Source organism: Balaenoptera physalus (genome assembly GCF_965194825.1).
Source record: "Balaenoptera physalus genome assembly, chromosome: 8".
Classification (NCBI taxonomy): domain Eukaryota; kingdom Metazoa; phylum Chordata; class Mammalia; order Artiodactyla; family Balaenopteridae; genus Balaenoptera; species Balaenoptera physalus.
Genome location: NC_138887.1, coordinates 62,257,974 through 62,271,539, shown reverse-complemented (window position 1 = coordinate 62,271,539; position 13,566 = coordinate 62,257,974). Strand labels below are relative to the sequence as shown.

Below are 13,566 nucleotides of genomic sequence, written 5' to 3'. Positions count from 1 at the left end.
AGTGGCTGCTGTTTATCTGTCCCACATAGACATTTCAGTCTATTTGACATATTTACAAATAGTCTGTTGAAATTGAAAGAAGGTGATCAAATTGAGAAAACCAGGTTACCTTAATCCTTTTGTCATGGGTAATATCACTTAAAAGGTAAGTCTTAGAATAATAGGAAAAAATAAATATATCACTTGTGCTGCCCTCCTTCAGAGCAGTAGGATGTGTGCTGCGTAGCGATCAGAGTCGCTTTCTATATGCAGTCTGTGCGTGCCATTAAAAGTGAAGACACTGTCCTTTTATTTTTCAGTTTTGTGTGAATGCATAGAGAAAGAAGTATCTTGCTTTGTATACAAAGACTGCATTTGTAACACACACAAAGTCGTTTAAGAAATTTGAGACAATTTTACGAATAATTGTGAACTACAACATTTATATAACATCTAGAATATCATGCTAATAATGAATTTTTAAAATAGCTTTATTGGGGTATTATCAACATATGGTGAATTGCACATGTTGAAAGTGTACAATTTGATGAGTTTTGACATGTTTATATACCCTGAAACCATCACTGCAATCAAGATAATGAATATATTTATCACCAAGATAATGAATATATTTATCACCCGCAAAAGTTTGCTTGTGATCCTTGGTAATTCCTCCCTCCCACCCTCCCTCCCTGCACCTCCCATTCCCCAGGCAACCACTGATCTGCTTTCTGTCACTATACATTAGTTTGCATTTCCTAGAAGTGTTTTGTGGTTTGGCTTCTTTCACTCAGCTTTATTTTTTTGAGATTCATGCATGTCATAGCATATCTTAGGCCTTCATGCTTTTTTATTGCTGAATAGTATTATGGATATGCTACAGTTTGTTTATCCTTTTTATCTGTTGTTGGACATTTGGATTTTTTCCAGTTTGGGGCTCTTACCAAAGAAGCTGTATAACGTTTGTGTACAAATGTGGACATATGCTTTCATTTCTCTTAGGTAAATACTTAGAAGGAGAACGTCTGGGTCATATGGTGGGTGTATGTTTACGTTTTTAAGAAACTGCCACAGTACTATATTATTACACCTACCACAGTGTATAAAAGTTCCAGTTGCTCCGCATTTTTGTCAACAGTTGGCATGGCAAGCCTTTTAAATTGTTAATATTTTAAAAGGTATATAGTGTTATCTCATTGAGATTTTAATTTGCATTTGCCAGTTGACTAATGATGTTGAGCATCCTTTCATGTGGCTCTTTGCCATCCACATATCTTTTTTTTTTTGCTTTGGCTGCGCTGGGTCTTCGTTGCTGCATGTGGGCTTTCTCTAGTTGTGGCAAGTGGGGGCTACTCTTCGTTGCGTTGCGCGGGCTTCTCATTGCGGTGGCTTCTCTTGTTGCGCAACACAGGCTCTAGGTGCATGGGCTCAGTAGTTGCAGCACGTGGGCTCTAGAGCGTGTGGGCTCTGTAGTTGTGGCTCGCGGGCTCTAGAGCGTGGGCTCAGTAGTTGTGGCTCACAGGCTTAGTTGCCCCGCAGCATGTGGGATCTTCCCGGACCAGGGATCGAACCCGTGTCCCCTGCATTGGCAGGTGAACTCTTAACCACTGGATCACCAGGGAAGACCCACATATCTTCTTTAGGAAAATGTCTGTTAATAGCTTGTGTCCAGTTTTTATTGGTTTGTTTTCTCATGATTGAATTTTAAGAATTCTTTATATATTCTAGACACACGTCCTGTATCAGATTTGTGATTTGCAAGGATTTTCTCCCAATCTGTGTCTTGGGCAGTGAACTCTTCATCTCCCATCCATATGGAAGCAGTTCCAGGATTCCCATGTTTGGGGATTAGGAGGCATTCTGGGTTGGGTCCCAGCTTAGCCAGGCAAGAGTGTTGTTGCTGGCTGATAATGGATTTTTAAGAATAAATTTTGATATTTCACCCACTTATAAAATGTAAAATTTGCTTATTGTAGACAGTTTTTAACATGCTGAAATCGTACCTAAGGAAATGAGGCTGGAACATGCTTGATAATTCCAGGCAGAAGAAGGCCACGTAAGTCAGAAGCATGAGTGCTTATGTCTTCCCATATACTCAGCTGGGGGCAGCAGGACTGTTCCAGACCTCCTCCACTTTGGGGATGGAGCTCCTAAATTCCTCTTAGTTTTGCTCAGGATTGCCTCCAAAATGGGGTAGTTTCAGGTTGCTGTTTGTTTCCGTAAATGTAAGTTGAGTGCTGCATTTGCAGTGCCTGGTCAGTATCTGGCCTAAGCACTTAATAAATATTCATAAAATATAAATATTAAGTAAGTGAAAGTCTGGAACGTGGATATTGTGGAATTAGCAAATATCTTCAGAACACAGAGCTGAGCAAGGCTTGGGAAAGTAGGGATTTAGAAAGACAGAAATGGAATTAATCAAATGTATTTGACTAATATTGGGAAATATTAAAGTCCAACACAAATGTCTTGTTAAGGGCTCCTTGTCTTTGGTGCTTTGTTGATGAAAAACATTCAGTTTTGGTACCAAAAAGACTTGGTTTAAAATTCTAGCTCTGCTGTTTACTAGCCATATACATTTGCATCAATACTTAACCGACTTTACTTCAATTCTTTCACTTACACATTGTGAATAGTTATGTGTACCTGGCGGCATGATTGTAAGATTACAGGAGATAGAGTCTATAAGGCATTTAGGTACAGTGCCTGACACATCGTAGGAGCTCAGCAAATGTTAGTGGGGTTTTAGTTACCCCCGTTCTCTTTCCCAGTTCTAGTCTTAGGTGGGGAAAGGAAATCTGGCTGCTGGAGTGGTGACCTAACCATGCAGCTTTCTTGCTGTGGGAAGATCTTAGAATGGTATTGCCGGTCCCGCTGGGATAAAGTTTTATACCACCTTGTGTTTGTTTTCAGTGGTACAAAAAATATCATGGTATAAAGATAATTTGATTACAGGTTTTAGTGTCTCAGGACATAGTCTTTTCATGCATGGAGTGATTACTGTAAAGCTATATGTATGGTTAGACTTACTTAGGTACCTAGTGGAATGAATCATGAATGTCAGCAGCAGTATACATGGTACAAGGGAATCCCAAGACTTGTATTATAAAATTGTCACAGCGTTCCCATGGAAACACATCTTGAGGTGACTATTGTAGAGGAAGGAGTTAAGGCAATGGTCAGGTTGGCAGAATAACAGGTGCGAGGGTGACTGGTACTTTCGTAACCATTTTAGAGCAGTTTCCAATGGATGTTTGTAGCAAACTAGTCTTTGCTGCCATTCTGAGTTCTTTTATACTGTCTCTACTACCTTTTTCCTATTCCTGACCTGTTTCTTCCGTGCCTGGACGTTTCTTGACTCTTGGAACCTAAGTTCTCTCTCCTTCTTGGATATGTTTGGAATTTTATAATGTTCTATAGTGACAAACTGTAATATTATGCATTGCCACATAAGTCGTACTGTTGGCAACCTGATGCAGCCTATTTAAGCCTGTATATTGTTTAAGTTTGATTTTTTTAGGTCATGAAAAACTTAAATGCTTCACTTAATTATTTGAATCATAAGTTCTCTACAAAATACTTGCATTCAAAAGGGATTCTGGCACTACAGCTGAGTTTGGTCTGGCTTTTATAACAACGTATCTAAACGTTGGGGGCTTGAGAATGACTTATCAAAACTGCTTTTGTGATTTCTGTGTTTGTTCCATTTCTGTCTTGTGGCCAGACATGAAAGGGTATTGGAAATTTGAGTCCTTCTATTAAAGGCTTTTCTTTTATATGTTAGAAAGGAGCCACTTTTTAAAGGGCCTCTCTCTGTGGCTACAAAGCTCCTTGTTCTAGCACTCTAATGGCATGTGACACAGTGAACTAAGCAAGCAACATGGCCACACCTACCTCCAAGGAGGGTAGAAAACTGCAGTTCTTATATGTCTCCTGATATAAGGTGGAGAGCCAGTGAACGGCCCTAATGATTCTGTGGTCACCGTATACTCAGTTCTCTCTCTCTACCGTAGACAGAGTGACTCACCCCTCCCCAAGGGCAATAACCCAAATGGCCCCATTCAGTCATAGCATCATGCTCTAAGTTCAGTATTTCTTCATCAGGTCCAGATGTGGCACCTCTTGTTGTAGAGGCTTCATGAACTAAGCAGTCTGTCCCTTCTGTCCCCTCCGTTAACTGGGAAAAATAACTGCCCAAACCACTGTCATCCAGAAAGGGGAGGAATGGGAGATACACAGCAGTCACCGAGTGGTAGCAATTCTGGAATCCCACTGAGCAGGCATTTTGGGGGATCCCCGCCTTGGATTGGAGAGTGTTCATTAATTATGCCCAGATTCTGCTTCTCAGGAGAGTCCCACCCCCAGTCCCGTGTTCTCCAGGCACTCCACCCAAAGTTTCTTCCTTTTCCAGTAACTTCCTTGGCTACCACAGAAGTAGGCACTGGAGAATAGACCCTCCTTGGGGGCTGAGCAGTTTTCTCTGGCAGCTTCCTGTCTGCAGCATTGTTGAAAATTTCCAATAGTCATAGTGCTCCTTTAATCCAGACTTGTAGTCATTTTGGCAGCACAGCTCTCCAAAAATTTTGTTGGCTTCTTATCTATTTGATTATAATCAGCTTCGTGTATCTGTAGCCAGACCTACAATTTTTGCTAGCTGTAACTCTTAGATTTGCTACATTTCCCATCTCTTTCACCCTTAAATGTGCCCCCCCCTTTATTTATTTGAAGGTATCTTTTCTCTACCAGGCTTCAGTTGGACACCGATCCCCTTCGTCTCTTTTTCCTGACCCATCGTAGCCTAAGAATTTACTGAGTGCCACATTCATCCAGGCTGCGGCTTTAGTATCAGGTGTGATGGCTATATCCTTGATTTGATCCTTACCCAGATTGAATTTTAATCATCTGTTGTTCCTTCAAAGGCTCTCTCTGTTTTAGTTTTAACTGTTTGGGGTTGAGAAGTTAGTTGCTTCTTCCAGTCTTTTAAGTCTTTGAGTTTGAACTTTATTGTCTTACATTCCTGCTTGTAAACCAACCAGTTCTTTTCTGATCTCATTTCTTTCTTGCACGGGTTTCTCTTAGTTATTTTTTTCATCTCATTCCTTGTCTTTTCATCTTTTCCATCTAATCTTGTTTTTTTGTTTTTGTTTTCGTTTTTCTTTTACCAGTTTCATACAGGCCATGTCTCCTTGTACTCTCTTGAGGGTGCCAAACTATTTCCAGACTTTTCTTTTGGCTCCATCACTATATCCAGTAAGCTCAGCCTTTGAGGATTTCAGAGGTGATTCCTTTTCCTTTACTGAAATATTTTCTTTTTCATATGGCTTGTGTTTTTCTTCTCCATTTTTTATTCTTTTAAAAGGTGAAACCTGCCAGATGTGTTTTCTGTCAACAAATTGGCTCTTTTACCATCCACTCCGATCTACAACTCAGGGCAGGTTGACCTACACAAATCCTGGTGCAATTCTCAGTTTCTAGAAGCATCTTGCTCAGATAAAATCTTTACTTATCCTCCCCGCTTGATTTTCTGGTGGGTGGAATATATGAAACTGAAATGTGGGACGTACTTGTTGCCACCAGGAACTTTTCTTTGCTGTCTCTTACATTGCTTTGCTTATAGCAACTCAGAACATGACATGTCCTCCCAAGTTTCCTTCACCTTCCTTCCCAGTTGTTTTCTAAGAGTTGTTGCCCTGCCTGAGTGTACAAAGCTTAATGTACAAAGATGGGAGGACACAGAGGAGAGAGGGTGTGTTTGTGTGTGTGTGTGTGTGTGTATGTGTGTGTTGGGGGTAGTGCACAATAATCTCACCAACACAGATATTTGCACTGATGGGAATTTACATTTGGCTACAATTTTACAATGAATACAGTCCTTGAGTGTCTGAGTCAGATAACCAACTCTAGAGGGTGTTTGTAGTGCCTTCTCTTCTTTTTTCAGGTGGCCTTAGTTTCATGAGGCTTAAGGTGGTTATGGCATGACAAGAAACCTGGGCAGGGGTTGTTTTTTTTTCCCCCTTTCCTCTGTCCAGTGTCCAATTTATGGCTAGTGAGATCCTTCCAGATTCTGGTGTTATCTGTTGACTTTAGTTTTACTTGTAGTGATTTCTTGGGTTATTTCCTGCATGTTCAGAAATTGAGAGAGGATGAACACAGTATTTCAAACTGGAAGTCCATGCTCCTTAATTTCTGGTTTTATCTTCTGACACCTAGAGAGGGCTTGTGTTCTTAAGTTTGGGAATAGAATTCCTAAAAGTAATTATTGTGATATCTTTATATTTGGCTTTTAAAATTTATTTGGCTGCGTCAAGTCTTAGTTGCAGCACGTGAGATCTTTCAGTGCAGCAAGAGGGCTCTTTGTCCTCTCCAGTTGTGACGCACAGGCTCCAGAGCACGTGGGCTCAGTAGTTGCGGTGCACAGGCTTAATTGCCCTGCAGCATGTGGGATCTTAGTTCCCTGACTAGGGATCGAACCCATGTCCCCTGCATTGGAGGGCGGATTCTTAACCATTGGACCACCAGAGAAGTCCCTGTATTTGGCTTTTTACTAAGAAGGGTAAGAATTTTACGGTTTCATCTGAATTTGATATTATATAGTGTTTCTATTTCAGGTAACAGAGGAAGCAGCAATGTTTCACTTCTTCAGAAAGCCTCCAGAATCTAAAAAGCCCTTGGTACCAGAGAGAGAAGCAGATGGATTTGTCCTTTTAGGTGAGTCTTTTTAGGAAACAATATCACAATTAGATGAATTCTTTTTCCCTTAAAAGAATACTTGAAAAGTATATGATTGATTTTTAAACATTTTCCTATTAATTCCAGAGTTAGTTTATGTATATGAAATCTATAAAAATATAGGTCATCAATCACCTAAAATATTGTCATCAAGTCAGACTCTTCTTATACGGTACATTGGTTTGGATGTGTCCTTCAAATTCAATTTATAAAATCATCCTATTTTTTCTATCCAATAAGCTAGTCAACCTTTTTAATTATGAAAAAGCAGAAGTCTTGATGAATCTTTGATAAATTCAAATTCTGTTTTATAAATAGCACCAAGCCTTGCTTCTTAAATTAGCATCAAAAATTAAATCAGGCATCCAATAAATAGTTGCTGAATGAGGTACGTTTATTTCTTTTATTGAAGTATAGTTGATTTACAATATTGTATTAACTTTCAGGTGTACAGCATGGTGATTCAATATTTTTATAGACTATACTCCATTCAAAGTTATTACAAGATAATGGCTATAATTCCCTGTGCTGTACAGTATGTCCTTATTGCTTATCTTTTTTATATATATTAGTTTGTATTTCTTAATCCCATACCCCTAATTTGCCTCTTCCCTTCTCTCTCCTTTTTGGTAACCATTAGTTTGTTTTCTGTATCTGTGAGTCTGTTTCTGTTTTGCATATACATTCATTGTATTATTTTTTAGATTCCACATGTAAGTGATGTCGTACAGTATTTGTTTTTCTCTGTCTGCCTTATTTCACTAAGCATAATACTCTCCAGGTCCATACATGTTGTTACAAATAGCAGAATTTCATTCTTTTTTATGGCTAATAGTCCTCTGTGTGTGTGTGTGTGTATATCTATATATATATGTGTGTGTGTGTGTGTATATCTATATATATGTGTGTGTGTGTGTGTATATATGTATATATATATATATATATGTATGTATATATATACTTCATCTTAGTCCAGTCATCTGTTAATGGGCACTTGGGTTGTTTCTGTGTCTTGGCTATTTAAATAGTGCTTCTATGAGCTTTGGGGTGCATGTATCTTTTTGAATTAGTGTTTTCATTTTTTTCTGTATATATAACCAGTAGTGGGATTGCTGGATCATATGATAGTTCTATTTTTAGTTTTTTGGGGAACCTCCATAATGTTTTCCGTAGTGGCTACACCAATTTACATTCCCAGCAACAGTGTTGAAGTACACTTTTAAATCGAAATATGTTAAATAGTGTCTCCTGAATGTTAAGACTAGTTTATTTTCTATTATAAAATTAATACCTGCTAGTTATTAAGATTTTAGTGGCTTTAAAAAATATTTCTTTCAACCAAATACTATGCTCTTCCCACGGGGAATTCTGAAAAATAACATTTCCTTCATGTCATTGTGTCTTTCCTCCAAGGAAGAGATTTGCAGTCTTTAGATAGTTCTTCCCAGCAGTTCTCTACCAACAGGGTGGTGAGGAGGAACCAAAACCCAGTGTCCCCTTGTGAAACGCATCCTCTCCTACTCTGGATTTCCTCCTGCCAAATTCAGCTCCTTCTCTGAGAGGATTTGCATGAACTCATAGAGTGTTTGCTTCTGGTGATGTTTCTCAGGTGTCTCCCTTTCCAGATTCTGGTTTCCTATCTCTTCTGTCTTTATCTTGGCCCAGTTATCCAGAGTCCCTTGGCATTAGCAAATGGTCTACGTGTCTTGAGGAGTAGGAGATGGCTCCTTGGGTTTACGGGTAGTCCTGAACCTTCAGCTTAGGCTCTCTTGGCCTCTGACCCCACACATTCAGAAGGGTGGGTGGGTGGGTCTCTGCCTCTTCAGCCCTTCTCTTTAGGATCTGGTCTCTCATAGTAAGGGTGCAAGGATTTTACCCCTCTGGCCCTCTTCTGTTTCTTGGCCTTAATCTCTGGGAGACCGGAAGAGAGTTTTTCTCATGGCTGAATGTTACCGTAGAATATCCCATCTTTTCCACAGTCAAATTCTGGCAGGCCTGTGTGTTTTTCTGTATCTGCTTCCTGTGGCCTGGGACGGGCAGTAGCTAGAGTGGTCAGAGTTATTTTCTCTCTGACCAGATCCCCTACGTCTGAGGTAAAGTAGTGGGGCGTAGTCTGACCAGGGTTGGTGGTTTTTCTGGGGAGCCTCCTGACTGGGATAAAGTGGGGTGCCCTGGGCACAGCTGCTTCTCTGGCCCTTCTTACAGTGTCAGGAAGTTGTGCCTTGCCTTCTAAGTCAGAACTGGCTCTGTCAACCCCAACTTCTGTTTCAAAAGCTGCCAGCGTTGCTTCCCTTTTACCTGCTAAATTAGCCCCACTAACAGAAAAACTTCAGGGATGCCTCTAGTCTCCTGTATAGTTTCTGCCTCTTCAGGAGTTTCACAATAAATTCTCCTCTCAGAAATTTGCTTCAGCAAAGCTTGGTTTTCCAAACTCTGTTCTGTATTCTTCATTTTAGAACACCTCTGTAATCTCAACACATATGCAGAGAACTGTGCTCTTTTCTGTTGTTTCATGATTAGAAATCCACCTTATTCTCTTTGTTATCAAATAGGCATTTAAAGGCTGTGAGTCTAGTGCACTGACATGTCTGAGAGCACGTACAGCTTCTACAACTGGACTTTGTGAACTCTCGATACATCTTCTTCACCTGGCTCTGTGGCCTGCCACTTTGCAGCATTACAGAGACAACTTTTAACCACAACTGAAAAAACCCCTGGTGCTGCTCTCTCTAAAATCTCCTTCAATGTCTGGTAGCTTGTAACATGAAGATGTTTCACTGCCTGTCTCATAACTAGCCCAACAGGGGCCCCGTTTCCATGGTATTCCGCCTTAGCTGGTGAAGCTTCTGTTACGGACCTTTCCTTCCTAGGAAAGACTAGTTTAAGAAGTGGTCTTTAACTGAGCCTCAGAAGACAGAAATGTCCAAATTTGCTAATGCTTGAGGGAATTTCTAGCAATTAATTACTCTCATATGCTTTCGTGTCCCAGCTGCTCCATCTGATATATCTAAGCTATAATGGTGCATTTTCCCAAAAGCTGGCATGCTGTATTTTGAGGGAGTTTTCCTAGGGCCATCTTGGACTAAGCGGGATTGGTGTTGACTCCTGTACCATAGTCTTGCGGTTGGGAAATCATAGTGAGGCATCACTTACCTCCCAGTCCCAGGATTGTGATTTAATTTCAGGTGCCGCTGGTAGTGCACCCTCATTCAAATGATCCAAGCAAGAGCAGACTCCCAAATGTTGGCTGAAGGCTTCTGGTCCTTCAGCTGCCATGTCTGCTGATGCTTGTCTCTGTTTAGCGTTATTTTTAACCAGGTGCAAAGCTCCACTGCCCTCCACCATTTTCCATGGAAAATCCTTGTGTACCTACTGCTCTGTGATCTTAGTTACTCTTTTGAAGTTTTGATGCTGTCAGTCAGCATCATGTCTGGGTTCTCACTTCCTCTGTTCTTCTCTTTTCATCAGTAACACCATCTCCCTTCTTTCTCAGGAGCACCGCAGAGACTCTACGGTGAGGTGCAGGTAGAATGCTGACTCGAGCCAGACCCCTTGGGTTTATATCCTGGCTCCACAATTTACTGGAGTTTCCATTATAGGGGAGGCAAAACTTTACCTCTCGCCTCTTAGGGTCTCTGGCTGGGCCTGAGAATTAAATAGACATAGGACAGATGAACAGAAGAAAAGCATATGGATTTTTACGTGCACATGGGGCCCCCCACAGGAGAATGAAGACCCAAAGATGTGGCCAAACCTAGGTTCTCATATACCAGCTTGAGCAAAGAGGCAGTTGTGGAAAAGTAACTAAAATATGTGGGGATACTAAAGGAAGATGAGGGTTATTTTAACAGGCTCTGATTGTATGGAGTTCTCTTGCCCCTGACTCTCCATCTCTGGTGGTAAGAATGTTTCTTTCCTCCTGGCATTTTCCATAGGTTTCTTTTTTTTTTTTTTTTAATCTCCTGCTTTCAGGAAGAAAAGGGGAGGTCAGAGTGCCCTTCTTGCACCTGCTATTTTTCAAGTGCCTTTGGCTCAAAATAATTCTTATGCCAAAGTGGCATTTTGGGTTGGTATATCTGCTACCCTTCACCATTTGGGGAAGTTAGGAAACCTCCTGGGTATCATTTAGCTTATCTAGAAAATGAGCATGATAACAGTACCAACCCAGTAGGGTTATTGAGGTGATTAAATGAGTTAATGTGTGTAATGTGCTTAGGACAACCATGTGAGTGGAGTGGTTGTGTTATCTCCACATACAGGGGAGGACTAAAAAGCTAGAGCTAGTTCCTCTAGCTTACATAGAGCAGATCTGGAGTTAGCCCAGGCATTCTGACTTCAGAGCCTATTCTCTTAACCACTAAGCTATCCATCACTTTTTTTAAAAATAAATTTATTTAGTTTTTGTCTGCGTTGGGTCTTCGTTGCTGCGGGCAGACTTTCTCTAGTTGCAGCGAGCGTGGGCTACTCTTCGTTGCGGTGCGCGGGCTTCTCATTGCGGTGGGTTCTCTTGTTGCGGAGCATGGGCTCTAGGTGCACGGGCTTCAGTAGTTGTGGCTCGCGGGCTCTAGAGCACAGGCTCAATAGTCATGCGCACAGGCTTAGTTGCTCCGCAGCCTGTGGAATCTTCCTGGCCCAGGGCTCGAACCTGTGTTCCCTGCATTGGCAGGCGGATTCTTAACCACTGCGCCACCAGGGAAGCCCTCCATCACTTTAAAAAAAAAAGTCATATTTTTAAAATTTAAGACGTTAGTGACATTTTAAGCTCTTTTAAAAAAATTTAAATTGTGTTCATTAATTTTTAAAAAACAGTGCTGTGCTTTTTTGTTTATTATTTTTTTAATAAAAGAGGGTTGGTTGTATTATTATTCATAAAGTTTGGCTTTAATTTTGGCTACCCCAAACTTTTCACTATTTAATATTTTAAATATTTAAAACTATTGCGTAAAACTTTAATCTCCTTAATGAAGTTGAGGTTGGAAGATGGTATATAGACAGCCCTCTATATCAACAGATTCTGCATCTGTGGATTCAACCAACTGCAGATTGAAAATATTGAAAGAAAAAAAAACCAGAATGTTCCACAAAAAGCAAAACTTGAATTTGCCATATGCCTAGCAACTATTTACATAGCATTTACATTGTATTAGGTATGATAAGTGATCTAGAGATGACTTAAAGTATACAGGAGGATATGCATAGGTTACATGCACATATATGCCGTTTTATATAAGGGACTTGAGCCGCTGCAGATTTTAGTATTGGGGTACTGCAGAAACCTAAGGACAACTATACATTGTTTAATTAGTAAAATATCCTTCAGCAGTTAAGGCCTTAACTGAATTGACTGATAAGAGTCAGGATAAATTATTAGGAATATAGTTAATTATCTTCAAAAACAGGATGGTAACCTCTTTTTTTTTAGAAACTGATTTGTTCTAAGTTGCTTTTTTTTATCATATGGTTCTATATTGACATATATAATATCTGCTTAGTCTCAGAGCATACTGTGTGAAATATTTTGAAAAGTACCAAGTAGGTCAAATGGTAGATATGAAATACTTTTATTAACATGACCCCATACTTTGACACGTGTGTTTTGGTTATCATGTATCCACATAGCTTTCTTTGTTCTTATGTACAATAGATACATTGCAGGAAAATAAGTATATATAAGTGTTTTTGTGTGTTTATTAACTTCTAAATGATACAGCTAAGTAAAGACTTAGATTATATTTATACCAACAACTTCTTATCAATATGGATTCTATAGAATTTGTTAGATTATCACCTTACTTGGCCTTTATAACGTATTTCTAAAAAGGTTAAATTATGTTGTTAAAAGTATAAATTATTTTTCCCACCTTGAGAATACCTCTTCCCCTAGGCAAGCCTTCCTTCTTAACACAAATAGGTTTTAGGTCACAGTTATTAGATGGCATTGCTGAGTTGCTGAAGTCAACACCCCATGACTTGAAATTGAGGGTCCAGGCAGAGCCTGGACACTTTTATTGATAATAGGAATATCTGGACTGCTTGTACACATTTAGCTCACTTATGGACAGAAAGCTTTTTCCCCGTAAAGATTTGCAAAGCTTTTAGCCTTTGTAAGATGTCGAACGTGCTGAATAATAATAAGGAAAAAAAAGCCTTATAGAAAAACATCCTTTCCCTTGTAACTAGTTTCTAGTCTCGTAAGAAGGTACTATTCGTTCATTCAGTAATGAAGTTGTAGTAATCCTCTAGGGTACTCATTTTACACAAAAACAAATTGCAGTTTTCATTTGCATCACTGGGTGGCGATTTTTCTTAGTCTTACACTACTGTTTAAAACCCCAGCGAGGCTGGTACTATTTGTAATCACCAGGGTTTTCTTCTGTTATGACATGTTTAATTGTGCTTTTAAGACATTATCTTTAGGTTGATTACAAATTTCCTACTGTAGTATGCAACCTCCTAGTTATTTTAAATTAGGAAAAAGGGTATCTGTTGCCCAGATGTTGGTATATAACTCTTTCCAAAACTAAGAGAAAGGCATGAATTAGCTTATTATATTATAGCAAAAAAAAAAAGAAAGAAAAAAAGGAAAAATAACAGTGACCGGAAAAACCCATGGAAAATAAAATGAAAAAGAATAATTTGGATTACTGTTGTGTGTTCACCAATATTGGTGACCAGATACTGAATATAACTCTGGAGCAGGCAGAATGAAATTGGACAAACACTATTATATAGATTAAAGGAATTGGGTTATAGTACGGCTGAAGTTTATTGTGTTTTTCAGAATATGCACGTGCTTCTTAAAGTAGGGCATAAGAACTTCTAGTTTCCATTAAGCTAATTATTTTGTAAAACTGATTG

General features: G+C 39.5%; 1 protein-coding gene across 3 annotated transcripts in view; it reads left to right on the top strand.

Moving 5' to 3' along the window:
- UMAD1 (UBAP1-MVB12-associated (UMA) domain containing 1) overlaps positions 1-13,566 on the top strand; it is a 240,728-nt gene that overhangs the window by 17,463 nt on the left and 209,699 nt on the right. For all 3 annotated transcript variants that reach the window (XM_082472172.1, XM_082472170.1, XM_082472171.1), the window contains one exon: positions 6,588-6,687. In XM_082472172.1, coding sequence (XP_082328298.1) covers positions 6,606-6,687 — 82 coding nt within the window. In that variant the 5' untranslated portion in view covers positions 6,588-6,605. The remainder of the gene's footprint in view (positions 1-6,587; positions 6,688-13,566) is intronic.